The following is a 27210-nucleotide window of genomic DNA, read 5'->3' on the forward strand; positions in this document are numbered from 1 at the left end:
AGAGACTTTTTCCATTGGGTAGCAGGAGGAAAAAACAAACCGATCAACCAACCCTCTTTTACCTTTTGAAATTGAGATAATGAAGGACAGCAGCATCTTAAATGTTGTGCTCCTGAAATTTGATTATGTGCGTGCAACGGCTTAAGGACTGGTCACGGAGGTTATTTTCTCTGTGTGTGTGGAGTCTAACACCAAATCCCAGATTGAGAGAGGGAAATAAATCAGCTTAGTCTCTACAGAGTCCTCAGAGCAATGCCAGTTTGTGCTGGCCAAAGCGTGAATTGTGAAGCTTATCCTAGGGGAAGTATATGTGATGCTATCTTCTGTGGCTGTGTGAAGAGCTCTATAGATCTCCTCAGGTACACGAAGGAAAGCTTCATAGCATCTGCGGCCCCTCAAAACTTGAGTTCCTCCCTGCACAGGACATTGTCATTTGTATCTCCTGCAAAGGCCCTAGCTGGGGAAAAAGTTGTTGAGCTCAGCAGCCCCAGCACAGTTGATGGAAGGAGAGGCACCCCTATGTACACACATGGAGGCGTGGATGTAATTCATGGGGAGCCTCCTGGCGCTCCCTGGAAGTGGTAAAGCTGCTGCTTCTTTCTCTGGTGGAAAATGGAGGTGGGTGGGGGGATGCTGTGTGCTGACGTAGTTGGAAATGTTCACTGGCTCGGTGGAGAAGCTGCTATGCCTGGATCAGTGCCATCAGCGGTCACAGGGCTGCAGGCTCGGGTATCCAGATGAGTAAGCTGGCAGCCAAGCAGCCAGAGCACCCTGCAATACCCTTTGCTGGGAGGGAAGGAACTTGTTCCTGCTGTCTGCCTGGCTCTAATAAGGAAGTTCCCGTGAGGAAAGGTGCTCTTGCAGGCATCTTGTTGGATGAGCGCAAGGGAAGCCAACCAGCCACTCTTAGCAAAAGACATAGTCATAGCAATGTATGTGTTCATTCTTTTGTCACCCCGCGTAGACAGTAGGTGTGCAGAGCAGCTTGGTGCCCAGCCTTGCTCCATCAGCCGCAGCAGCTGTGCAGTGTCATGGCAACAGCACAAGTGATCGTTGCATGGTCATTCTTCTGGCCCATAATTTCAGCATCTCGCTTGAACTTGTAGCATGTCCAGGCTGTTCCACTTCTTTCTGCCTCACCTCCCAAAACCCTTCAAGGCACCTGCAAGTCCTCCCTATAAAATACGAGTTGTTGTTGTTGTGTGTTCTTCAGGGTCCTATGTCTGGTTATTGATTATGTTTGAAAGCTTAGTCCTGATAAATCAAAAACCTTCCTCAGATTCCTTGCTCTGTCTTCCAGTTCCAAACTCCTGCTGCTGTAGTGGTTACAGCAGCTCTGCCTGCGTGTCCAGTAGCTGATGGTGTTTGTTTCCTGCCTGTCAGAGGGCCGTGCCGCCTTCCAGCATGGTGGGCTTGGGAGTGACTGTACTCTGATGCTAGCTCCCTGCTCGCTCTGGGTTTCTCTGTTTCCCTCTGCCCTCCATGAAGCAGGGATGAAGTGTTCACTGGCCTGGCTGGGAGAGGATTTTCACCTCTGCTGTGCTTGCTTTGTACTGTACTTGAAGAGGACCATGCAAGGGCTGGAGAAATGGTAATTTGGTCAGCATTCCTTCTTTCTGTCCATCTCCATCCCTCTTCAAGCCTCCTAATTCCAGGGCCTTTGCAAAAGCTCAGAAATCTCCTACTCAGAGAAGCAGTGTGAGCAGGTGACACCTTGCTCTCCACGAGGCAAACCCTGCTGTTGGCTGGATTCCGAGCTGGCCACAGCTCTCCCATTGAATCCTCTGCACTGCTACACTTTCGTTGCCTAGCTCTAATACTCAGCCTCTTTCTTTCTGCTAAGTGTTCTTGGGACTTGAGGTGAAAGTCAGGATGTGCTTTCAAGAATCTGGGAGTTGAGGGAGCTCATGTATGTGTATTTGCTTTGGGCTGTCTTCCTTGTCAAGCAGGCATAAGGCACCAGAGAGAGCAAGAGCTGGTGAAAAGGAGGGGCAGAGGAGATGACTCCATGTAGAAGGCCCTAAATAAGTCTGTGTCCTTGGGAAAAGGCAGAATGTGTCCTGGAAGTGATAGGGTCTGGGGCAGTAGAAAATCCCTTCCAAGGAGCACATAGAAGGGAGAGGGAATTGGTGAGCCTGGGAGTGTAGAAAAGATGCTGGAGGGCTCTGCCTGTTGTAGCTACAAAGGCTGGAGGAAGGGAGGAGAGAGTTTGGCACTTGTGATACAAGAGCTGCTTGTGACAGGCCTGATCCCTGGGGTTGTGCTGGTCTGCAGTAGAGTGTGTCTGGGAGAGCTGCCCTTAGTGTTCCTTGACAAAGAGACTGTCCCCAGCTGAAAGGCTCAGAACAAGCCAAGCTCCATGCGATCCCAGTGGTGACAAGTCCAGGTGGGTGGTGTGCACTTTGTTCTCGGCACTTGGGATATGTCAGGTGTAAAAGCTGGTAGTGTTAGTAGAACCCAGGGCTTTGTGCTTCCCTTTGGAACTTGCCCAGACCTGAAACTGCGGTGCTTTCTGGTACAGATAAAGGCCAAATCTACACTGATGGCTTCTGTCTGACAAGTCATCTGGAATTAGCAAGCTTAATGAAATCTCTTCTGCAGTTGTTTCCCAGGCTTTGGCTATGCCATACCTGGAAGATTTCTTCTGAGAATAAATCTTTCTCTTCCTCTCCATACACTGCAGTTTGTTTGGGTGGATACTGGTTTTGGAAGCCTTTTGGGTTAGGGTTTAATGGATTGAGTACCATTTCAGCGTTGGAGGCTCTGGCAGTGCCTCTGAGCTGCCGCTCCTGTGGATTATCTAGTTGAGCATTCTGAAGTAGAGGAGGTGGCATCTGAGGGTGTAAATGAATCACAGAGCCCTTTACATATGTTAATTACAAGAGCTGCTCTTGCCAGCTTCATTGAACACTGCTGATTCAGGGCTGGGCCTGGTAAAAAAGTTATTCCAGCGTATCATGGAGGCAGGGTGTGGATTGAGGCTGCCATAGTTATGGCACGCATGAGAAAGTTAGAACCCTGTTTCAGAGTGGCCTGTCAGCACAGGGGGAGTTACACTGATTTATTTAGCCCAGTGTTCTTACATAGTGGGATTGGTAAAAACTTCTTTATGGGAACAAACTAACCATTTAACTACAAGCCATACTTCTGCACACAAAAGTGTTCATTCTGTGTGTGTGAACTTCAGGTGGACACTGCTACATCTGTCTTGCTGCTCTCCTTGCTTGTGCACTGCTCAGCCTTGCAGGAAGGGTTGAGCAGAGGCTCGTCCCTTGCAGGGATCTGTGCAACCCTCTGTGCGCAGCTTCTGTCCTGCTCACGTGGCTGGTTTCAGAACCCGAATCATCTTGATGCCCAGGAGTTGTGGTTGGGGGACTGCTGCTGACGTCCATGGAAAAAAAGTAATGTTGGTCTCCAGATATTCTTGTGTCGTGGCTCCCAAGGAATGCAGCCTGCCTTGCAGTCTGACTGAAGATGCTTCCCAAATAAGCTTCATCATCAAAATGAGATTCCTTCTAGAACAAAATGCTCGTGCCTCTTCTGAGGGCTGCTTTGGAACAAAGCTTCTCATTCTCGCTTCCTTGCTGGTAGCAGGCTCTGCTCATGCCATGGCTAGTGGGGAAAAGTTCAGGGGTGTAAGGCGACACTTTACATGCCTGTATGAGAGGGAAGGGCAAAGCGGGCACAGCAAGCAGTGTGCTCACAGGTGCATGGGAAGTGCTTGGCAGTTGGAGGAGTTGGCTAGCTGCGCAAGCATGAGGGAGCTGGGCATGATGCAGGCTGAGGGCCAGTGGAGGACTGCAGAGCTATTCCTTTCATTCTGTGGCAGGGCCAGACAGTGGTCTAGAAGCCATGCAAGCATACAGTGAGAAAGGACAGGGGAGGAGGAAGACGGGCTGACCTTTTCTGCATGACAGAGCCAGCCGTGTCTCTGGTAACATCTCTGCTGAACAACAACAAACAATCACTGCCTGCAAGCATGCAGGAGAGCATTTAGCAGGTGTTAGACCGAAAGCCACCAAAAGCTGTGTGTGGGCCTTGCTTTGGTGTTGGGGAGCCAGCTGAGGGTGATGGCTAGTGGGTGATAAAGCTGAAGTGATGCTGGCATAGCAGCTATTTCTTCAGGCTCTGGAAACAGAAATGGTGACTGCTCGCTTCACTTTGACATCATCAATCTGTGGTACAGGTGCCTGGCAAAGGTATCTACTGTCCTGTAGCACTGGTCTCTCTTCTTCCAAAGCATCTTGCCTCTAGTGATACCCCCACTGTGAGGTGGAAACGGCGTGCTCTTTCTCTAGGTGTGTAGTGCCATCCTGCAAACTGACCCTGAGAAATGAGTATGGAGGGGGTGTGTGTAACGTTGTGCATGTCGGTGAGACTTGATCCTTCTGCAGCAGCTCCTGTTCAGAATAACAACCATTGGAAGCTTTGTGCTAGTGGTTTTCACTCAGATGAATAAAGCAAGAGTTCAATGCGGTTCCGTTTTTGCCTCTGTGCAGGGCAGAGGAAAAAGGCAATTTTGCATTATTACAGCGTGTTTTTTGGTCCGTTTCTCCTCTCCACTAGCTTTCTCTTGCTGAGTACTTGCTTTTAAAAAGTGATCCAAACCCTAGCATTGCTCTGGCTCAGAGCAAGCAGCAGGGATCTGACCTGTACCTTCTCTTACTCTGTGAATCCCCTTTCCTTGCCACCCCATGCAATTTGGGTTGCACTGTAGCATTGGCAGGGATTGATGGATGGATGAGGACAGGATGCGGCTTTCAGTAGAGCTTGCCTGTGGTCCTGAGCAACTTTTTCTTTTCATGTACTGTTATACCACTTAATTTCTCTCTAACACAATGAACAGAAATGCAGCATTAAGCCTTGTATTAGGGAATTACAGTGGAGAAAGATTAGGCTAGTGGGGATTGCTGTTGTGGTTGTGACAGAGAATGATCCTGGCTGCCTGCCTGAACTGAGCTGCCTTTTGGCCTTCCTATCGATTGTTTAGCAGTAGCAGCTGCACTGTTTTCTGATTTGTGTTGCAAGAGTAAATGTTCCAGTCCTGGCTGCAGAAACAAGTGTGCCTCGGCTTACAGAGCATCAGTCACCTCATGAGGCTTTGGTGTGCTGACACTACATTAAGGCCAGTGTGAAGGTTTAGCTTAGAGACATAATCAAGCCTGGCAGCTCTTGTGCCTGTTCTCCCAAAGCCTTTTTGCTTCTGGACAAAGCAGAGCAGCCTGCCTTAATGTGATGAAGCATGAATTGTGCATCTGCACTGTGGCACATGAGGGTCCTACCCTGTAGGTACTAGTGGGTGGACAGGCAGGCAGCAGTCACTGTGGGCTGCCTGGTGAGCTGCTCCGTGAAAGAGGAAAAAACTGGGTCAACTTAAAAGCAGATCTTCTCCTTATGTTCCCCACATCCAGGATATGGCAATAGTTCTGGTTCATCTGTTAACTGGTATCCAGACCACACAAAATAACCATCTCTTTTGGCTCCTTTTGGTTTGGCTTTATTTGAAAAGATAGTGATCAACAGCTTTTTGCTTTTTCCCCAAATTTTACTTGAAGTAGAAAAGTAAACATCTTGGGGACAAACACGTTAATAAGAGGGAGGCTTCTGGCTCTGAAGCAGCTGCAGGTGACCTGGATTTACTTAGCCCTCCTGCTGCAGGCTGTGTCTTGGCACTGTTTGTGTCTAGACTTTGCAATGCTGAATACTGAGAATCTGAGCCAGAAAGTGTTGTGGGCTGAGCCCTTCCTTCAGCATCTGCCTCTGGCTGTCAGAGCTGCCCCTACCTGAAAAGCTGTCTCTTCCTATCAGTGTTTCCACTGCTCCACCTGCAAGGTCAGAATAGGTGTCGCTTACCATAGCGTGACAGGGATCCCTAGCAGTTACTCCGATAGGGTATGTATCGGTGCCTCTCACTCTTGAACAAAGCGGTAGAGAGACCATTATTTACAGCAGGTGGCCAGGCTTTCTAAGAAATCTCCTTTGCAAAATCATTTACTTGTTGAGCTTGGGTTAAATCCCTGCACAGAGCCCCTGATGGGAAGGGTTACACAGGGAACAGCCAGTCAAGCAGTAGGGCTGTCTGCAGACTGAGTGGGTGTGTGTTGTGGGGGGAGTTGTGTTTGCTACCTATGTATCGCCAAAAAAAAAAGAAAAGCTTCCTTTATGTATCTCCTATCTGGAGTCAAGTCGGTTGAGCTGTTTCTTATCTGATGGCAAAATAGTAGGAGAGAAGGACTGGGTGAAAACCTTAAAATAAATATACCTCAGAACAACAAAATTTAGGGAAGTCCCAGAAGAACAACTTGTTTTTGTACATGGAGTTGCTCAATATTACTGGTTTACGGGAAGATGTGTACAAATGTGAAAAGAATTGATCCCTTTAGAGGCTCCACTGCTAGCTGCCATCCCCCAGCCTCAAATATTTTAAAATGGACGTTTTTGATTTGTGTTAAATAGTGGGAGTTATACAACTTCTGGCAAGTGAGGGATAGGTATTCTTTCCAGACCCAATGCTTTTAGGCATCTGTCTAGGATTTCACGCTGAAACTAAAGAGCTGTTACCAGCTGTAGGGTACACCTATCACCTGAAAATGTCTTACAAGGGCAGATCAAAAGATATTGCTTTCACTTTATTTCCTGCTGGCCTGACTCTGACATCCATCTGGCCTTGCTGATAGGCAGTCAGAGAACATCTTGGGTCAGGTTCCCATTCAGCACAAGCTGGCCTTTATTCAGCTTAGCTCAGCTGAAGGTATGTCTGGTTCTTGCTCTCTTGGGGCAATGAGTGGAAACCAGGTTGCTTCGGTGTGAGTGTGGGAAGAGGAAGAGAAATCCAGCCAAGCAATGGGATCTTTCACAAACTGAGGTCACCGCCCACAAGAACTGGGGTTGTCCTTGGATCGCCGGTGCATTGCTATGCACTGCTCCTTGGGGTGAATGAATGGGCGCTTTCTGGCGGTCTGAGCTACCTGTGAGGAAACATCCAATGAAGTTCTCTGTTAATTATTTTCTAGATGTCAGCTTGCAAACTTCTGTTTCGGTGCCTGTTGTTTACAGCTTTGTTTTTGGGCTGGTGACAGGACTGTGGTGTAATTAGGACTGTATCATCTCCTGGGAGAGGCCAGGCAGGAAAAGCATGCGCATTGCTTACTCTCAGTATTCAGAGAAGAGGCAGGTGCAGGAGCTATGTGTGCTGAGCTGGAGCAGCTTGGGGATTTGTGCCCAGGAGGACCATAGGACAGCTCTCCTGAAACCCATGCTCATCATTAGAGACTGGCTTTTAGCTTTTCCATGGATGAGGTACAGGAACAGCTGAAACAGCAAGGGACAGGCAACCAAGCTAAATTAACCTTGAGGGAGATCATGCTAGTAAATTCCTTCTGACTCATCCTATTCCTGAATTCAAGTCTGGACTGCAGTCTACCAATGGGAGACATGAGAACTTCAGTGATGCTCAGCAACTATCTGAGTTGAAAGCAAAGTGTGAAGATCGTAGCTGGGGACTCTTGCAGGGAGCATCTGTGCTGAGCATCACACAAACATTGCTCCAACAGATAGCTAAGCAGAACGTATGCAGCTCCAGAATGAGGTCCCTGGTTATGGTACGTGGGAGCTGGCTCCTGTCCTGAAAGTCTTGCAGTCAAAATAGCTTGGTCATGCCATCCCAAACTAACAAGGCATTGGGCTCTCCAGGTGCTGGAGGAATGTCAAAAGCACCTGTACTTCCTTCTGCTAGCTGGCTTCCTTTCGAAGCTTTTGGTATTGGTCTGTCTGGCCAGTGGAGCCTTAGTTGGGGAATGGGACTGAGGAGAGAGGAGCGGTGCCTCATGTGTTGCTGGAGGAGTGGTGCCTCATGTGTTGCTGATGTGTAGGAAGGAGTCCCTTTGAATTCTCACTGGTGCTGAATGAGAAGCAGGTTTAGCAGGGATTTGCACAGTTCCCTGCCTGCTCCATTAGTCTGGGAGAGGTATGGCATCTGCAGTCTGGGGTGTGACCTCTCTGTGCATGCCTCCTACCAGCGGGGACAGGAGATGCTGTCCCTACATCCATTCACTGTCTGTGCCATCCTCTGTCCTCCATCCCTGTTGGAGAGCCTTTCCTTTAACCTTGTATCCTGTTTACTGCTGCACTAGCCAGGGAGCAGGAATGTCCCTGGCATAGAGGGTGATCTTTGTGCTGATGTGGAGCTCTTCCAGAGTGAGCTGCAGTGTCATGGGTGAGCTGCAGTCACAGGAGCTGCTGGGTGGAATGTCCAGAATGCCTCTCTCCCTCTCAGCCTCTGCTCCTATTTTTGTTTGTGTCGTAGGTTCCCCCCCCCCTTGAAATACTGTATGGGTCAGCTGTCCTTTTGCTGGCTGGCAAATGGATATCAGTGTGGTCTAACATCAGCAGGTGAGCATCATGGTGCCCTTGGTGCAAAAGTCCTGCTGCTGAAGATGCGGGTCTGAAGAGGCCCTTCTTCCCACATGCCACCTGTCCTGCCAAGGGGTGTTTAACCTTTGTGATGGTCCTCATCCTTATGCATTGCACAGGCTTGAAGTAGCCTTTCTGTTTCATCTTGGAGCTCTTAGCTGCGTTTAAAGGTCTTTCCAGCTGCCTGGCTAACATCAGTTTTAGGTGATTGATCTTCAGCTCTTCTCCTTTTCCAGAGAGAGAGGAGTAGCAGGTTGCTGTGGCTGGAGATGTCTTTATACAGTTACAAATAGCACATGCTGCTTGAATGCTTTTCGGGTTAGAGAAGGGTAGTTTAGGGGAATGGGCCTTCTGAATAAAAGGTGATGAAGCTTGTGATGGGCCTTAGTTCCTTTGAGCTCTCCTTGCAGTAGCTCTCTATCTTCTCTCTTCTTGCTTCTCTTGGAAATGGGTGACCTGTATCTTGTTCTAGGCTTTAAAAAAATATATTTATATATTGTGGTGAGCAGCCATGCCCAAGAATGCAAGGCAGTAGAGACTTAGATTACTGGGTTATTTTGGAGTTAAGCATGACTGGTGGGGATGAAAACCAGTTCTTTAAGGGAACCATCTTGCTTTGTCAATAAGCTAATGTGAAGCTGACTTAACATAGTTTGAAAATGGAATGTGAACTAGCAGCTGCCTTCACGTCTCTTCCCATGGGTAACAGTAACTTGCCCCTGTAGCCCCTGCAGAAGAATCACAGGATGAACCAGCAGAGGTGGAGCAGCTGGCCTCCCTTGTCTCGCAAGGGACACGTTGGGGTGTTTCAGGATACAACGGTCTGACGCTCCTTTGCGTCATCACAACTGAAATTCAGATAAGGACAATAGCCCTGCAGTACTCAGGCTCATGTAGAACAACACCCGCTGGGGCAGTGTTGGGGGCAGGGAAGAAGGGGAATGTGGCTTTTCTAATGAAAATGGAATATTCCACATGTATTAATATAACTTTTAGAGGAATACTGGCTTGGTAAATCTGTATAGGGAGAAATGATGAATGAATTGGTTGGTAGGAGAAGAATGAAATGTTTTCTCAGCAATCAATACCAACTATTAGGGATTGTCTCTGCCCCTCGGTATGTACCTCAGTAAGGGAAGAACAACTTAATTTAGCTTCTTCACGTTATCCTATGTCCTGAATCACCAGATCCATCAAAAAACATGGGAAGCTTTTCTGCGGACTGGAATTGGCACTGGTCGAGTCCTAGTAATAATTGACAGCTTGTGGGTGACCCCTGTAGGACTTGTCTCTCTTGACCACCTCTCATTCAGCTGCTCCCTCTGGCAGGCTGTGAGCAGAATTTGAGCTGGTTTTCCTGGAATAGCATTTCTGGTAGTAATGGGATTAAAATGCTCTCACCTCTTTTCTCTCCTCCCAAATGTATTTCTAAGAGGGCTTGTCATCTGTCATGGATCTAGCTACGTAAACCTGACTTCTTTGGCTGAACTCTCAGCTAGCCTTATTTCCAGGAAAGCTGGTGGTGCTGCAGATCATCCTGTGCCTGTCTCTTCCCACAGAACCATTCTGCCTTAGCTTTGGTGCAAGTGAGCCAGAAAGTCCAACAGAATCACAGCTTCCCTTAAATTGAAATACCTCAGAAACTCCTGTGTGTATGCACACGTGTATAAAACAAACAAACAACCCCCAAAAAACCAAACAGACTGAAAGTATTCAAAGAATGAAATTGCTAATTAGCAAGAATTCTTATTTTGTCCTCTGTTCTTCTCTGTCCCCCCGCCTCACTTGGCTGTGAAATGGTGATAGAGCAGGCAGCTGCAACTGAAGTCTCCCCTCTGTTTCCTGGCATAGTTGGGTCTTTGCTGTTTTGTTTTTCTTAAGCAACTTCCAGCTCATATTTTAGCTCAGTCATAAGCTCAATTTAATTGCAGTTGTTTTCAGTATTGCTATCAAATCTTTCTGCACACTGAGATGCCAAGTCTGAAAGCATCATTGTCTAAGCACCATCTCTTGGGTGACACCCCCCCCCCCAGCATGGCCTTTGCGCGCAGGGTGTCTCCCCACAGCTGCACACTCAAAACCCACCCACCCATTGCGTTTTTCAGGTAAACCACCAGTTCCCTGCAATGCACTCAGTGCAGTGGAGTTTCCTGGGGTTGTGTGGCCGAGGTGCTCAGCTGAGATTCATTAAGTTGTTGGCTCTGTTGCAGACTCTCTGTGTGTCTTTCCTCCCCTTGTCAGATATGAAGGCACCTTAGGGAGCATTATGAGTGCTAATGTCACGGTGCTGATAAACATGATTTCTGTGAGGCTGGCTTCCTTCATGTTGGGAAGGATGTTGAACCATGTGGCTACTATTTGGAACAGGCTGGGCTCAATGGCTTACTGCTAATTGAGTAAGTAAGATCAGAATTAGACTGCTAAACATTGCTCTAGGACAGAGTAAAAGACTGGGATTATAGTGCTAAAAATTGCTTCAGAGGGGGGAACTTGGATTTTCTGCTAAGTTGCTACCTCACAGTGCCTAAAATCCTGACCCCAGAGTCTGTGGTCATGTTCAAGGGTCCAGTTCTGTTTGTGCTTGGGCTACTGGTGCTGATGGGTTTCCAAAGCACAGAATTGCATTTCCAGGCTAAGTTGATGGAAAACGTGTTGCCGGCACACGTGTATTGCAAAAGAGTGGGATGTGTCAATATGGCATTGAGGGTGTTGTTGCTCTTATCTCCGTTATATTTATTAACCTGGGTCTAACTTGGATTCTTTCATTCTGCTGCCTCCTTTCTGCAACCACAAGACTGAGTGGGAGAGCAAAACGGAGGGATTTCCAGTTGGCTTGAACTGATAGTCTTTCATCTTTCTCCAGGAACTGAACTTCAGTTTGATTGGAGAGAAGTCTTGATTTGTGAAAGCATGTCCCTTTTTTTCTGGTTTCTTTAATTCTTCCCACATGTATATTCCCGATGCCCCTGAGAGTGCAGTGATTGCCTGGTACTCAGAGGAACTGTTGTCTTGTATGTCACCACGGCTAGAAGATGCCTGTGGAAGCAGCAGTCAGTGTGTGCAAAGGGCAGCATGTTGGGTGCTGAGGGTTTGGCTTGGGTTGATGTTTTTGTTTTCTTTTCTCCCATGCCTCCTTTCCCACTGCAGAGCCCTTATGCTTTTGCCAGATTGGGCTCCTAGTGACCGTGAGATAATGAGCTTAGCAGATGCCTTCCCTTTTGTGCAGATCGGATGTCTCCAAACCCAGCTGGGTTGCTGTGTGAAAGGGTAAAGCAGACATGCCTTCGCAAGTCCTGCTTGCCTAGGGCCTAGTTTAGTGCTGTGGAATCGGACACGGAAGGGATAGGACACCAAAGACACTGCAGGTGGCACTATGTCACTGATTCCCTAGTGGAGCATAGTGTCCATCTTGCTCACCTGAGATCTGTCCAACATTCACAGCAGAGCTGGGATCGCTTAGATAGAAAGCATCGACATTCCTGTTTACTGGCACTTTTGCTTACAGGCAGATGACTTTTTTTCATGTCAGAAGAAAGAAGATGCTTACTAGAAAAGTTTTAGCGGAACATGTTTTGAAATGGATTTAGCTGTAAGGTCAAAGCTGTTAAAGCATCTTCCTTGTTTTCTTTGTTAGTCTGTGTTTTCACCAGCCCTGCATTGGCCAGTGAAACAGGATCTACTGAAAAAGTGTGAGGCCTTAGCCAGATGCATGTCGTCTTCCTTGACTTTATAAAACATATGTAAGATGAGGGTAGCTCTTCGCGATGAGGACCAAGACAGCAAACTTCCATGACTTCTATAACACTACCCATAATAGCCTCTTGTCTTACGTATCAGACAGTGGGGAGAAACTTCTGAGTAAATCTGTGAATTAGACTTTTCTGTGCCTTATTTTGTAAAGGAGAAGGCTGGTTTTGCTAGGATTTCATAGTGCCTTTTTCTTTCTCTTGTTGCAGGTGAGGCTGGCGCTAGCATTATTCGAGTGTCAAAAGAAGCCCGGAAGAGGTTCTTGGGCCCGCTCCACCCATCTTTCAACTTGGTGAAGACCATTCGGATGTGCCTGTCCAAGACCGTGCCAGAGAATGGGCATGAGGTTGCAGCAGGACGTCTGGGTATTTCCCTGACACGGGTCTCTGATGGAGAAAATGTGATACTGTCGGACTTCAATTCCAAGGAGGAGCTGATCCAGGTGAATGGAAGCATTGCAGAGGGCTAGGCAGGAACTGCATGCAGTTTTGTTTTGCCTTCGTCTCCAAGTGTCCTTATTGTGTATAATAGTCAGCACGTACTAGTGTGGTGTTCCGAGAAGAGTAATAGGTTCAGTAGGCTTTGGTCTGCTTTTTACATTCTGGATCTCTTTCTCCCTCAGGCCTGTGTCTGCAGCACTTTTATCCCTGTCTACTGTGGGCTGATACCTCCAACCTTGCGTGGAGTGGTAAGTAAGACTCTAAGATGCTCCTTCATTAAACCACATACTAACGAATAAGAAGGCAGAAATGCTGGTACTCAATTTTTGGCAGTCTTATTGCCTGTCTTCTGGCAGCAAATAGCCTGTAGAGGCACGAGAAATTCCCAAATAAACAACTTCCAACAGTGGACGTGCCTTCTTTCCACTGTTGCCTGCAGTTGGCTATAAATGTCCCAAAGACTAGAGGATTTAACATGATAGTAATATATAGCAATCTGGGCAAGTGCTGGATGACTTGGAAGATGATTCTTCTGGCTGCTTGGTACAATGCTCTCCATCGCTGAGGCTCTGACCCTCTGCATGTGGAAAGAACTTGGGTCCAGGATAGAAATCATGAGTGTAGTCCCTCTCCCATGTGCCTGACGCTTTCTGCAGGGTTTTAACTACTGGTGCTGATACCAGACCTCTTTTCCGTGGAGTTTTTCCTGTCCTTCCTCTGAGAATAATATTCTTCTGCCTGATAGAGCTTTCTTTAACATCCTGTCCAGAGCAGTTTCTCTCTTCTGTGTTTGCATGTTAGAAAAGAAAACACTTGAAAGCTGCACAAAGCTAGAGTGTCTCTGAATTGCAGTCACGCTTAAGAGGCCTCAGTTGAGCCTGGACTCCCCTTGTGCTACATAGGTTAATGTGCACATTAAAAGGCAGCTTGTTTGCAAACTAAATAGTCAAAAGAGAGAGGGAGAACTGCTATTAATGTATGTGCCTCCTGGTTTCCGATAAGTGACCTGACCAAGATGACCCAGTCTGTCAGAGCACGGCATCAAATCTGCTCCCATTGCTACCTGTGTCCTAAACGTGAGGTCAGTTTTGCTCCTGCATAATATACAACTTGGCTGGTTTTGTCTTGTGCAAGCATGTTGGGCAGGGAATGACCTAGAAGAAATGTCCAATGTCCAGCCCTTCAGAGAAGCGACAGAATCAGTAATAGTTTGGCATTTGCTGAACAACTGCAGGCAGAGTTTTTGTCCCACAGCTGGTGGCAGCATAACAGTGGCTCTTGCCTGCCACCTCTTTGGGGCTAGTTGAGGTCAGTGTGGATCAGGCAAACTCTCAAAATTCCAAAACCGCGTACAACATCAGGGTTTCTGGAATGTGCAGCTGCCCTGGCACGCTGAGGGATGACTTCTCATGTCAAGATTCCTCATGGGAAAAGGTGGGGAGGGAATATATGAGATGAGGAAATTAATTCTTACCTCTTCCCCAGAAAATCATGGCGCTCTGTCTCTGAAGGGGGACTGGCAAGGGGAGAGGTTAAATTACATTGGGTATGAGCCTGGGAAAAGGCTTTTAAATGGGACTACATGGTTCTTAGCATGACTGTATTTGCCACAGGACAGACTGACAGGCATGAGGACCAGTTTTCAAGGCAATATGATTATGTGCAAGGTGTAAAATCCATATTCTGCATTCCTTCTATTCTTTTACCAGTGTTCACTTCTCTGAGCTTTTGTAGCCCCATGGAGTGGATGATGAAGATGGGTGGGGGGAGGGAAAAAAAGAATTCTTAAATACCGAGAAATGGAAGGGTCAATAACTGGCCTGTCAACACATGCGCTAGCGGTGAACTGTGTGCAGCACATGGGTGAGATGAACCCCTAACAAGGGTCAAAAAGCTAGCTGCCAGTTCATGTGAGTGAGGGGGAGGACACGATAAGGGAATGGAACTGGGCACCCCAGAGTTGACCCCAGTCTGTGAACCATCCCCAAAAGCTGCTGCTGCTCTAGCCTGTGGCTCTGTGCTGTTAGGGGCTTTGCAGGAGGTTGGAGAGTCGTTAGTCTTGGGTTGCTGGAGGTTCAGGCAAATCCAAAGAAGTGGTGGCTGATGTTGAGTAAGGAATGGTGGACCAGGGAGCGGGGTCTGCAGGTGTATTCCTAGATTTCCATGCAGTGAGGAGGCTTTGCCTTTCAGCCTTGTTGTAGTTAAGCCTTCTTTCTAATGGCATCCATTCACTCATGCTGCCACCCTCAGGGGAACGTACGTTTCTGCATCCTTACAGCAAAACTAGTGTTGTCTTCGCTAAGAGGCCAAAACACAACTCCATCTTTTTTAAACGAAGTGGGTGCCTGGCACTGTACTACCTCCTTTGCTCTGTCCTCTTCCCACTCAGCCTGTCGTGGCCTCATCCTTGAAGAGGAAGTCAGCCAGGCATCTCCAGCTCTGGCCGTGCCTCATCTGGTATTCAGTGGAGCGGCTTTGGGAAGACGATAGCTTTTGGCTAAGGGAAAACTGATGCCCACTTTAAAAGGGGGCAAGGGTTCAACTGATTTTTGGGACCTCCATTGTCTAGAAAGCATCCTGTAAGCAACCTGACTGTTCCTGTTTCCAACAGGGTGTACTTTTCCTTGAGTTTAATTAATCCCATCCTTCCACTTTCTTCACTGCCCAAACCCAAGTGGTGCAGGAGTCACTAAGCACGTCTGTCTTGATACTGTGTTTGGTGAACAACGCCTGACATGCGGATGAAATGCCCTGCACTATGAGTTAGTGCTGCTGTAGCCTACAACTGTAATCACAAGCCATCTCCCTTGAACGTGTAGGCTGTAAGCAGAGGTAGCCCCGAGGTTTAGTTTGCCCCCAAGAAACCTGCTGTGCAGTTCACCCTGACCCGGTTGCCTTGATGGGAGCTGGATTCCTATAGCTGAATTTGATTGCTTGCAGCCCAAGTGCCTATGAACTGTTCCCTAGGCTCAGAGGAGCTGCTTGAACAGGTGTCTGCCTGTCTGCCATCCAGAGCAAGAGAGAACAAAGTGCAAAGCAGCCCGCGTGTTCCTAGGCATTGTGCAGCAAAAGACTGATGTCAGTGGTCAGTCTGCCTGTGAGATGAGGCAAAGCATGACACAGAATGGAGTGCCTCCTCTTCCGATCAGCATTTCCATGCTCTGCCTGGGTTCAGCCTCTGCCAGCTCAGCTCCTCAGCCAGCAGTGCTGAAAGATGTTAGAGCTGCTGCTTATGGGGCTGAGTAGCTCCTGATGATGGTTTGCATTTGAACCTGTCCAAAGGGAAGGGTTCCTGGCAGCAAATGGCAGATTCAACCCTGATACAAAAATCAGCAGGACTCCTCTGTAACTGAGGTTCACAAGAGCTTGAGTTGTTACTCTCCAAAGGTCTCAAACTTCTTCCTCTTTTGGCTTGACCAACATCTGCTTCGTTTGATCTTCTGCATGTTGCTTGCTCTGCCAAAGGCCTGTGGTAGGGACTGTCTTGCTCAGCTCCTTGTGCAATTATGGTACTTCAAAGAATACTTTGAATTGAGTACATGCTACTGGGGTTGTCCTTCCAGCAAGGGTAACGCAAATGTATTTATTTATGGTACATAAGTACAGAACACTCTCTGATAAGAGTGTGCCTGTTAGAAGTCCAAGTCCCTTGTACGTTATTATCACACCACAGCAGGTAGATTCCAAATGTGTATGCATGTGTTGGGATTGCTGCTTGATAAGCCTGCTAGCAACAAATCAGCTGGTTTTACTCTTAGTTTAACTCTTAGTCTACTCTTAGTCCACCAGTGGGGACCCGTGTCTGAGCTTATTAGTTTTAAACACAAGTGAAAAATGGCACAATGTCACAGTGTGACAGCTTAGATCAGTGCTAATTTGCACTGCAGGTGGTTGTTGGTGTGTCATATTATTTAATTGGACAGCAGTCAAACCCTGTAGGAGATAGAAGTCACACAAGTGAATATGCCTTTCTCATTGAAGACTTATGACCAACACACTTGACCATAGGAAGAAAGGCACATAGCAAAAAGATATTATAGGCAACACAGTTGTGCTAGCACTGGTTTTGGCTCTTCCAGTGCTTGTGGATGTACTCCATTCTCTTCCCAAGTTGTTGGCATAAATATGAACAGTAAAAAAGCTGCTTGATCAGTTACGAGAATGAAGAGTGCTTCATTTGTCTTGATTTTAGAGATACGTTGATGGAGGGATTTCTGACAACTTGCCACGATATGAGCTGAAGAACACAATTACGGTGTCTCCATTCTCAGGAGAGAGTGATATCTGTCCACGGGACGGTTCCACAAACATGCATGAACTGAGAGTCACCAATACAAGCATCCAGTTCAACCTTCGCAACCTCTACCGCCTCTCAAAGGCCCTGTTTCCTCCAGAGCCGCAGGTGAGTTTCGTGGCAGTACCAGAACTTGGGGACAGTAGATAGGCACCGGCTATTCTGTGCACTTTAGCAGAAGATTCCAGACACTGTTAGTTTTGTATCTCTTGTTTGTCTGTTTTTTAACCTTGACATTATCAACCCAGTGACTTGGCAAACCTTGACCATCTGCACAGGGTTGTATAGGTTGCTTGATTTTCTTTTGCTACTTGGAGATCTGGAATTTAGGTGGTAGCAGTTGCTTGGAAAGTATTCCCATGTGGCTTTCTAGAGTGGTGTTTGCCAGGAAGTCAGGCTCACTTGTAAACAAGGATGTATCAGCCATTGGAACCAATGTGCTCTTCAGGTTTTTTTTTTTTAAGGTCAGGATGGAGCTGCCAGCCTGAAGCCAGTCTCCTAAAAAGTGCCTGTAGAGCAGGTGGCACTGCAAACAGCTTTGCATGCTTCTGAGCAAACGCAGCCTCAGATAGCCCTGGCATTTAGGCATAATAAGCATGCCTTCATGTGCTGAATTACTTGGACAAGTTTTTCCCTGCGCCCTCTCTAGTCTTAGCTGGCTTTATCTGCAAATGCAGTGGCCCTTCCTGGCATCTGCTGAGAAGTATTCTGACTTGCTGAAAGCTGCCCACAGCAGATCAGCTCTAGATGGCGAAATGAGGTGGCTGCGATTCTAAGCCTGTACTTAGGCAGGCCTGTCCCTTCCAATCTGATTTATCCTATGATTCCCATATCCAGTGTATTCATGTTATACCTCCTATTCCTGCTCAAAACGTGGGAAGAGCTGGCAAGGATGAGACTTGTCCTTGGAGTAGCTCAGGAGTGAGGAGAATTCCTCTAAAGCCAGCATTGAGCTGGGTGTTTGCTAGGCTCAGCCAGACAATCTCCAAATGACTTGCTCTTGCCTTCCTCTGCTCACAGGTGCTGCGGGATATGTGCAAGCAGGGCTATCGGGATGCACTGCACTTCTTGAAGAAGAATGGTAAGGCACTGGGTGTTTGTAGGGTGCACTGACTTGCCTCTTCTGTGCCAGGCTTGGTGGCTTGGCTTTGAGGATAGCCAATTGTGCATATGAAAGGTGGAAGGGCAGAATTGAGCTGTGCCTCATGTATCAGAATATGGAATTCCCATTAATAAGTCTATTTTACCGCTTCAGGAAGCAGAGGCGGAGTGGACACCTTTCTAGTGCAATGCAGAAGGACTCTAACCACTCTGATACCAGAGTGGTGGCTTTGGCACAACTGAGTGTTGAAGCCACTTAGCATGTGTTCAGTGCTGCACCAACGCAGTTGTTAGGCACCAGTGCCGTTTGGACCTCCTGCAGGTACCCTAGCTGCACATAAAAAGGAGCAGGGTACGTCTAATGTGGCACAGCAGTGCAGAGCGCAGGCATGCCCTCAGCAGCCCCCAGTGCCTGGCACTTTGACACTACTGTTTCACTCTGTTCTATGTGCAACCGCTGGACTTTCTTGCCGCCAATTGTAGCAGGTTGAGTGTGTGCTTGATGCCACCTAGTGTCAATTTATAGCAGATCAAGCACATTTGTTTGCTTTGTGACGTGTGCTTTACTGGGATAAGAGCAGTTGTGCAGCTGTTGGTGGATTAAGCTGCAGGAGGGAAATCTTACCTGCAAGATTGGTGACTGGCAGATTATAGCAAGAAAACGCTGCCAAACAGCACCCTGCAGTACTTAAAGGGGAAAAGTTAGAATTTCTGGTGAGGAAAGAAGATGATCTCAAAGCAGCGAGGTTTCTAACTCATTGTGGTAAGTATTACTAATAGATGTAAGCTAAAGGGGCTGGGTATGATGTCTGTCTGTCTGAGGGGGGGTAGGGTGAAGTGAGGGCTAACACTCTAAAGGCAAGGCAGGGCAGCTAGTTTGTATCATCCTTACAGTATGACTTCTCTTTTCAGGTCTCCTTCATCGTCCAAGTCCTGCCCGTCCTCTCCTTGCTATAGAAGCCCCACCAGAAGAGAAAAAAGAGGAGGAAACAGAAGCTGAGGACCAACTAGATGAAAATGCTGCCCTTGCAGTTGTTGAAGAGCACATCTTTGAACACTTGCCTCCCAGACTGAACCAAGGTATGATCCAAAGGGAGAGCGCCCAGGCAATCTTCCTGTGCTGCCTGGTCTACTTCAGAGCATTATTGGGATGTGGGTATTGCTTGTAGCTGGGCTTGGCCATACCTGGGGATTGAACTGGCACCTACTGATGGTTAGATGGAGTTGGGGACTCTTAGATAAAGTTGTGGCTTACCCTGTGGAGGCTGAATTGGGAGAGGGTGAGTCATTTGACAGTGTTCTGCATAGTAAGGAGAGGAGGGGATCTTGATGCTCACTCCTTTGGGAGTCTGATAAAGCTAAAAGCTGCTGGTCTCATCTGTGCTCAGCAAACTACTACCCTGAGCAAGACTTCCTTAAGAAGTGGAAGGTGAAACGTCAGGCTGGGTAACTTCTGGGGTATGGCAAGGAAAGGGATAGTCCTATTATGGGGATTAAGCCATGTTCTCTTCTGTCTTCAGCTCTTCTGGAGGCTTGTGCTGAAAGAAGAAGTTTCTTGACTGGTATCACCAACATGCTGCCTATACGTGTGGCCACAGCAATGATGGTCCCCTATATGCTGCCTCTGGAGTCTGCAGTTTCCTTCACTGTCAGGTAGGCCTTCGACTGATTCCCTCAGTGGTTTTCTTCCCAGTGCAACCAAGTGTTTGATGTAGCTGGTGGAGCATGAATGGACGGAGAGTAGAATCCTCTCTAAGAAGAAAGAGTTCCTGGGGGGGGGGGGAAGTGCCTACCTTCACGTATCATTTAGCTACAGTCAATAATTCCAGCCTGAAGGAAGATGGCTGCGTGCTGGAACTTGCCCTAGGAAATATTGAAAAATTTTGGAGCCTGGAGAGAGACTTCTGAATTGGGAGTGCAGGGATGGAAGTCGGAACCACACAAGAGGTGGTTCCCCTCTGGAGCAAGAGGTAGAGTAGTCCCAGACATTTTCAGCTCTACACTTACATGGCTAGGAAGACAGGTTTGTCAGACTTGGTCTTAGTACAAAGTACCCTATGAAAAGGTTCTGGAAGGAGATAGTTTGTGATAGAAAGGCTTGGGGAAAAACACTTTTCAAATCTGAAAATGGATGAAAAATATGGAAAGTGCAGACACAAAATGTAAAGAATAAGTGCCTGGGCTGTTCTCATCCTTCACAGCTTCTCCCCCTTAATTCTATGAATGGTAGTGTAAATGACTCTTACTGCATTTGTCACTAAAAATAACGAGTAACCATTGATAGGAGGCAAAACTGGTGTTATTTCCATTCTATCCTTTGTGGCTCAACTAATTGTTGTCTCCTGACTCTTCCCAGGTTGCTGGAATGGCTCCCAGATATCCCTGAGGATATTAGATGGATGAGGGAGCAGATGACTGAAATCTGCAACTATCTTGTGAAGAAAGCCAAGAAGAAACTGGGCAGCCATCTTTCAGCCAGGTATGGCTGCTTTCTTCCACAGCACTATTCTGGAGGAGCCCTCCATTTCCCCTTCCATCTTTGACTTCTGCAGCCTCTACTCCATTGGCGTAGAGCAAGGAAGGCACAAATTGAACAGAACGATTTACTGCCTAGCCTAAAATGCAAATCTGGTCCATGGTCTCTTGGCTTCATTAACTGTTGGGATAGACTTGGCATGTAGTCTCCTTTCTTCATCCCATTACAGGGCAGACCCTGTAATGAAGCAGTTACTATAGTAATAGGGCAGAAGATGTTGGTCTAATTAAAACAATATGCTAGCTTATTCCATGCTCCCTGTAGAAGACAGAGGTGCTTGTCTGTGTGGCATTTGCTGGCCCAAGGTCCCCTAAAAGTTCCTTCCAAGGGGTACTTGCATTCAAATTGACCTGTTCTGCCTCGAGATCTAGGCCTGGTTTAGGGTGAGGGAGGCACTAGGGTGGCCAGGAAACACCAGAGGGTTTCTAAATGAGACAGAGTGCTATGGGTCTGCATGTGTGTGCACCTGTGCTTCTGAACTGAACTCCCTGCAGCAGGCCATGGCTTTAGGCTGAGGCAAGACTGTGTTGCTTGGATGAGGATAGGAAACTGTGTATTACAGTAGTAGGCAGAAGGTTGCAGCTGTGATTCAGATCCTAGTACAAGGGGGTGATGCTTACCCACAAGAGCTCATGGTCTGAATAATCAAGAGATGTGAGGGGGAAAATGGGCACACATAGAGACTTCTGACTAAGATCATGCAGTCAGTGGTAGAACAAAATAGCTTTATGGTTCTGGAGCTCTGGTCTGGTGACCTGCACAAGTCTTCCCATGTACTGATTCTTTGCATGTGTTTGCCTTTCAGGCTTTACTATCACCTCGAGCTTGGAGGGCCCCAGAGCCTGCCAGTTTCTTCTGCATCGGCTTGTGGTGAAGCACTGCCTCTGTGGATGAGAAGCAATCGTTCCCTATCTGATGTCATGATGAAGTGGGAGGAGTACCAGCGCCAGCTCATGCTGGGCTTACTCTGCATCAATGTGGACATGCAGGCCTCCGTCTTCCCTTGGGAAGGGTTTCCGATAAAGCTTCCACCTCTAGACTGTGCAAAAGAGTGCCTGCCACTCTTCTGAGCCTGCTGCTGTGAGAGGATGAGGGTGGGCGGGACGGGGAGCAGATGTAGGGTGGGACCAGTCTCATCCCTCAGCAGCAGGGCTGCGTGAATGTGCTGCAAAGGGGATTTCCCTGGGATGGAGACTGGTGGAATTGACTGTAGCCATTTGTTGCCCGCGGGGCCAGGCAAGGGGTCTCTGTTCAAAGGCACGCGTGCGCTGATACCTTGCTCTAGACTTGTGTTGAGACTGGCCATTGCCGGTGGCCAGGCTGATGCTGACCCAGCTGAGCTCTCCCAAATAATGCACTTTGAATTGCTGTTAGCTTTTTACCACCAAATAGTCAGGATCTAAATGACGCTCTCAAGTTCATACAGCTTTTAGCTTCCTTTGTTTTTTAGAGCATGAGTCTTGTTTTTTCTTAAATCATCTGACATCCCTTGGCTCTTTGTGTTACTGAAAGATGAAGTAGCCTCTTGCCAAACCAATTTTTCTCATGGCTTCCAAATCTCCTCTTGGCTTTCTTCTTTGCTGAAGCCATGGTTTTTTGTGTTTTTTTTTTTTTCTCTGTCGCTCAACTGCATCCCCACTGGAAGCCAGAGCTGGCCCTGCTGCAGACTGCACTGAGACTGCAGAAATGTAGAAAAGTCATGTATTTACCCTGATTCATTTTGTCATGGTCTCTCCCTTTTTGATTTTTGTCCTCATGAACTTCTGCAGCTTGAACTCTGAGTGTTAAGTAAGTCATTGAGCTTATTTTAAAGAAGTAATTTAGACAGATTTTTTTTTCCAGGGAAACATGCTGAATTTGAGGCCCCATTCCTGTCACCGTGAATGGAATTAGTGTGGGGTTGCCCTGGAAAAGATCAGCCTGACTGTCTCCGGCTCAGTTTAGCAGCTGAAGCAATGTGAAGTGCTTGTAGGAAGGTGAGAATGTGCAGGGCATGTTATTTTTGAGAGGCTTGTGGTGGAGTATCGCAGAAAGTGCTAGGGAAGTGGCTGCCTCTGACCAGGGGTTTTTCCCCTTACGGGACCATACAACTGAAGGAAATTCCAAGTGGGCAATATGGAAGGGATCTCCTGCCAAACTGGGGCTTGGCTCTATCTTTTGCTTGAAGAGTTTGGACACTGAGGCTTTGGAGTGAGAAGGATGTAGGCTTGTAGCTATACGAGCCTCACAGCGTGCCTGGCTCGCAGGTACAGCTCTGCAGCTGGCAATAGCAGGAGGATGAGAAGTGGAAGTGAAGTTAGGAGTGTTGGTGCACATGCAGCCTACTTGGAACTGGCTACGTTTGTCTTGTCCCTTAAAAGACCAGAGCTAGTGGGTCTGTAGCAGGGCAGGACTCTGCCTTATGAGGTACTGCCTTCTCAGTGGTGGTCTGGTTGTGACTTGCTGTGCAGAAGCACGAACCCCCTGTTCTTCACAGGCTGATGAGACATGGCTTCCTGTGGGGATTGCAGGTACTTAAGCTTAAATCCTCACACGGTGACGCAAAACTAGCTCCTGGTATCTTTTTCTGCAGTGTGCCTAGCTGCATGAGGCGTCTTCTACCTCTCCTAGCACAAACAGTATGCAACTGGCCAAAGCAACATATGCTCTCTTTGCTGGGGAGCAGGACAGGGTATCTGAAGCTGATTACATAGCCTATAGGTGGAATAGCAACTTATAATAGACTCTCTTTTGCACCTTTGATTTAGAAAGGTAAAATTAACTCCAGAAGTTCTACTAATAGCTGGAGAAAGTAGTGAATCTGCTGGATTGCATCTGCATGAGCAGTGTGGGTGAGGTGGTGGGTGCTATTTCCTACCAGCACAATTGTGCACTGGGCGTGGGTTTGAGTGTTTGTGGTGGAGACTGATAAGCATCAGGACTTTTCTGCAGTGGCCATTGCAAGCTGTGAGGCAATAGACTGGGCAGCTGTGGTGCTAACCGACTGTCCGGGAGACGCCAGTGCAAATATGAACTTGTGACTTAGAGTATCACCCCGCTGCCCTTCATGGATGTAACCTACCTATGTAATACAAGGGCCTGCATAACTTATGAAGCAGGCCTGCACTTACGCAGTCAGATTTAGTCTTAAGGGTCACATAGTTAACACAATTAGGTAACAGGGAAGTCACTACAGGAAGAGAAAAAAATGGAGGATTCCAAAACCAGAATCGGAATATTGGATTATAAAACAAGTCAGTCCTGTGACTGTGTAAAGCCTGTGGAAAAAGCTCACTGCTAGATGGATATAACTGTAATCGAAGTGAACCAGCAACAAGCTGCTGTCAGTTAGTGGGAGCAGAATGAATTTGATGAATATTGGAATTGAGAAAACGTGTTTATTTTGTGGTTTGCTGTGGGATTTCTTTTCTTCCACTGCTTTGGGCTACCTTCTTTGGGGGAATGGCATGTGCACAGCTGCTTAGTTTGCCAAATGCATATCTCTTGTCCCTCATGCACACAGAGCAATTGGCAAGAACATACAGATGTTTAGTGGCAAGAAATGAGGGCATTTCATCCAGAAGCAAAACATCTGTGAGGGGCAAAGCTAGATGAGGAAAATCTTGTGCTTAGAAGCTGCTGCCCTTTTCACTCCTGCTTTGTTTGTGTTAATATATGGGTGGAGAAAATGATGCAACTATTTTTTTTTTTTTTTTTTTAATCCCTTCTTCCTGGACTGGTAAAACCACTGAGTGATTATGTAAACCACTAAACTATGAAACAAAATTCTCTTGGCAATGGAGTGTGCTAAGAAATTGCAGCTTGGCACCCTTATCCCCTGGATCTCCTGTATTCTCCTCTTGCATCAGAACTGACTGGGGTGATGCCACTGTCTTCCACTGCTCTGATCCAGGAGGCTTGCTGGTTCTGGTCCATGCATTTCAACAGACTAACTGCTGTGCCTGGTAAAAGGCCCGAGTTTCATTCTGTGTTTCACCTCATCTGTTTTTTATTTTATTATATTAACCTCTCAAAGAGAAGCTTTTGTACACTTCAAACTCTAACCACAAACCAAAGTCTGGCTTTAAATATAAAGGTCTAACTCTTCAGGGAGGAAACTCCTGTTTTCCCTATGCTAATTTGCAGGGTGTGAACGGATACTGGGAAAGCACCACTCCGTGTTAACGCTTTGTTTGCCTGTGTTTATTCCCCAAGTGATGCAGTGGCTGTTGTGTGATAGCTTGTTGGCTGTATAGATTTAAGGTCTGATAAAGGCACCGAAGATCTGTCAAAAATACCCCAAACTACCCTCCTCTTTCTTAAGAGAAGCTTCATGCATTTGTTTGAAATTCTTGCTGCTCATTCATCATAGATTGCAAAGGATGAAGAAAGTAGTCAAGACTTTCTAGCTTTCCGATGCAGAATAAAGGGCTGTGGCGGCTTTTGAAGAATAGCTTTTTGTTATGCAGTGCTGCCTTCTCTAGATCAGACTCCACTTTCAAATCACTGGAAACCTCTTAATAGGCTCTGGGTTGGACCTGAAGGGGTTTATTGTGATAGTGCAAACTGGAATTCTTCAAGCTTTTGTTCTACATGTACCTCCTGGCATGTGTTATCTTCTGGGCAGCAGCTGCTGATTAACCTACACTTGTCAAGTTCATAGGAACAGGGTAATTTTCTGTAGCAGTCAGTCCCTTCTTAAGCAAAATGTGTGGCTGGGCAGACCAGCTGGTAGTTGCCAGGGCCTGTCTGCTCTCCAGTATATGGTGGTTGAAAGGTCAGGTTCCTGGACCAGAAGTGCATCCTGTAGTCAGTGTCCAATTGTCCTTATAGCATTCACTTGAACCCTCGTGCAAGAGTCCCAACCCTTGCCGTTTCCACTGTTTCATGTAAAGGGTCTGTGCAAAGGGTTTGTGCATTCAGGAATCCACATTTTTTTTTTTTTTTCCCCTCCTTCCTGTGCCACAGATACTACTTGTTGCTTTTAACAAGGCTAAGGTGAACTTCTTGTGCATCTAACCAGCCCCTAACCTGTACAACACTGTAGAGTTGTTTTATGTTGTGCACAACAGGCCATATCTATGGCATGCTCTGTAAGCCACTATGCGTGTGTGGTATGTTGGGTTTGGTTTGCTGCCTGCCCTACTGTTAGTACTCTTACAAGCTGATTTTCAAGGGGTAGGAGAAAATACTTCTGACTGCTGTCAATAGGACCTAGGAATTGTTTTCTCATGACTTCTTGGAGGGCTGTGCATCTGCAACACTCAGACCAGAGAATAAAAGAGAATCTGCTGTCTGCCAGCACCAGGGTACCCCTAGTACTTATTGCATATTCTCCAGTGTTTTTACCCATTTTTAAAAATTAATCCAGTAATTCACTCCTTCCTCTGAGAGAAGAGCTCTCACTTTTGCCAAAGCGGTTGTGGGAGAAATAGCTGAATCTCCGTGTGTGTGTTTCCCTTAGGGGTCCATTTCTGCTAAACACATGCTCGAGGCGGTGGGTGGCAGGGCTGAGCATTGCCAAAGTCAGAGGCCCTTGCCAACAGTTTTTCCAAGCTTTGTTTCCTTCTTCCTCTTGAACCGATGAGAGAATGGACCACCTCACCTGGCTGCCACGTCAGCCAGTTCGTTTGTGCCAAACACGCCCTTGTGCCTTTACGGTGGGCTCTGGCCTGCCTGCCCTCGGTGTCCCTGCGGTGTCTGCCTTTCTGCATGCAGCAGCACTTGTTCCTCTCTCCTCCCCCTCCTTCCCCTTGCCTACCGGTGGGACATTGCTCTGTTTCCAATCTGCAGGCAGCTCTACTAGGACAGTCTCTAACTGCATCCATCTCCCTGTGTGGATCCACATCAGCCTTCCTGCACAGGGAGGGTAAACCTCCAGTTCCAAACAGAAGACTTAAAAATGTAACTTTGAAATAAAAACCTTTTTCCTTCTGGGCTTTTCTCTTGCTCTGGAAAACAGCATCTAAAGCAGCTCTTTGAGCTAAATGTGTCCTGGGCCTCTGCTGCTGTCACTGAGTTTTAGAAGACCCTTAAGTACACAACGCACGTGGAGATCCTGTGGAAATTACTGATGTCAGAGCAGCAACTAGACCAGCAATAGCATATGCAAGTCATGTATTTACACAGCAATGTCACTAAGTAGTGTTCACAGTCACTTTAAAAGTTCAGTATTAAATTGTTGATGCTTTTTTTTTCTCCTGTTTCTTTTTTTTCTAATGTTTTGTGTAGAAAATGTAACTATTTATTTTAGCAGAAATATACCTTCTAATAAAAACTTTCTCAATATATTTACCTGGCTGTTGTAGGTTGCTTACCTTGCTCTTTAAAGATTTATTAAAAATTTTTGAGTGCACTGTACGATGTGGGTTTGTTTTGCTGGGCCCTATCCAGTTCATCCTGTTCAAAATCCTCTCGGGGTAAGCATGCATCAGCATGTGATGAATGGGGCATTGACCTAGAGGTGAAAAATGGTGCATTTTGGCCCAGCGCTGACTTCCACAAGCCAAAACGCCCCAAGTGATATTAGTCTCTGTTTTGTTGGAGCTTCTGGGTAGACCCTGATTTCCAAGAAGAATTAAGCACCATCTTGTGGGAGCCGCAGGTGCTTGGCACCTGTGAAAGGATTAGTGAAAAATTATTCACAACTTTGAAACTTCGCCGATCCAGGGCCATCCCTCGGGGAAGATGAACCCTGTCTC

The 27210-nt window shown here is 47.1% G+C and overlaps 1 protein-coding gene across 1 annotated transcript in view; it reads left to right on the forward strand.

The window, feature by feature from the left end:
- The window catches only part of PNPLA2 (patatin like domain 2, triacylglycerol lipase), a 31637-nt gene extending 4779 nt beyond the window's left edge, over nucleotides 1–26858 (forward strand). The window contains exons 2-9 of the mRNA XM_082318586.1: nucleotides 12369–12601; nucleotides 12782–12847; nucleotides 16792–17001; nucleotides 17914–17974; nucleotides 18907–19074; nucleotides 19515–19647; nucleotides 20351–20473; nucleotides 21336–26858. Of these exons, the coding sequence (XP_082174712.1) occupies nucleotides 12369–12601; nucleotides 12782–12847; nucleotides 16792–17001; nucleotides 17914–17974; nucleotides 18907–19074; nucleotides 19515–19647; nucleotides 20351–20473; nucleotides 21336–21600 (1259 nt within the window). The 3' untranslated portion in view covers nucleotides 21601–26858. The remainder of the gene's footprint in view (nucleotides 1–12368; nucleotides 12602–12781; nucleotides 12848–16791; nucleotides 17002–17913; nucleotides 17975–18906; nucleotides 19075–19514; nucleotides 19648–20350; nucleotides 20474–21335) is intronic.
- Nucleotides 26859–27210: the final 352 nt, after the last annotated feature.

The sequence above is a fragment of the Platalea leucorodia genome (assembly GCF_965183815.1).
Source record: "Platalea leucorodia genome assembly, chromosome: 7".
Taxonomy (NCBI): Eukaryota; Metazoa; Chordata; class Aves; order Pelecaniformes; family Threskiornithidae; genus Platalea; species Platalea leucorodia.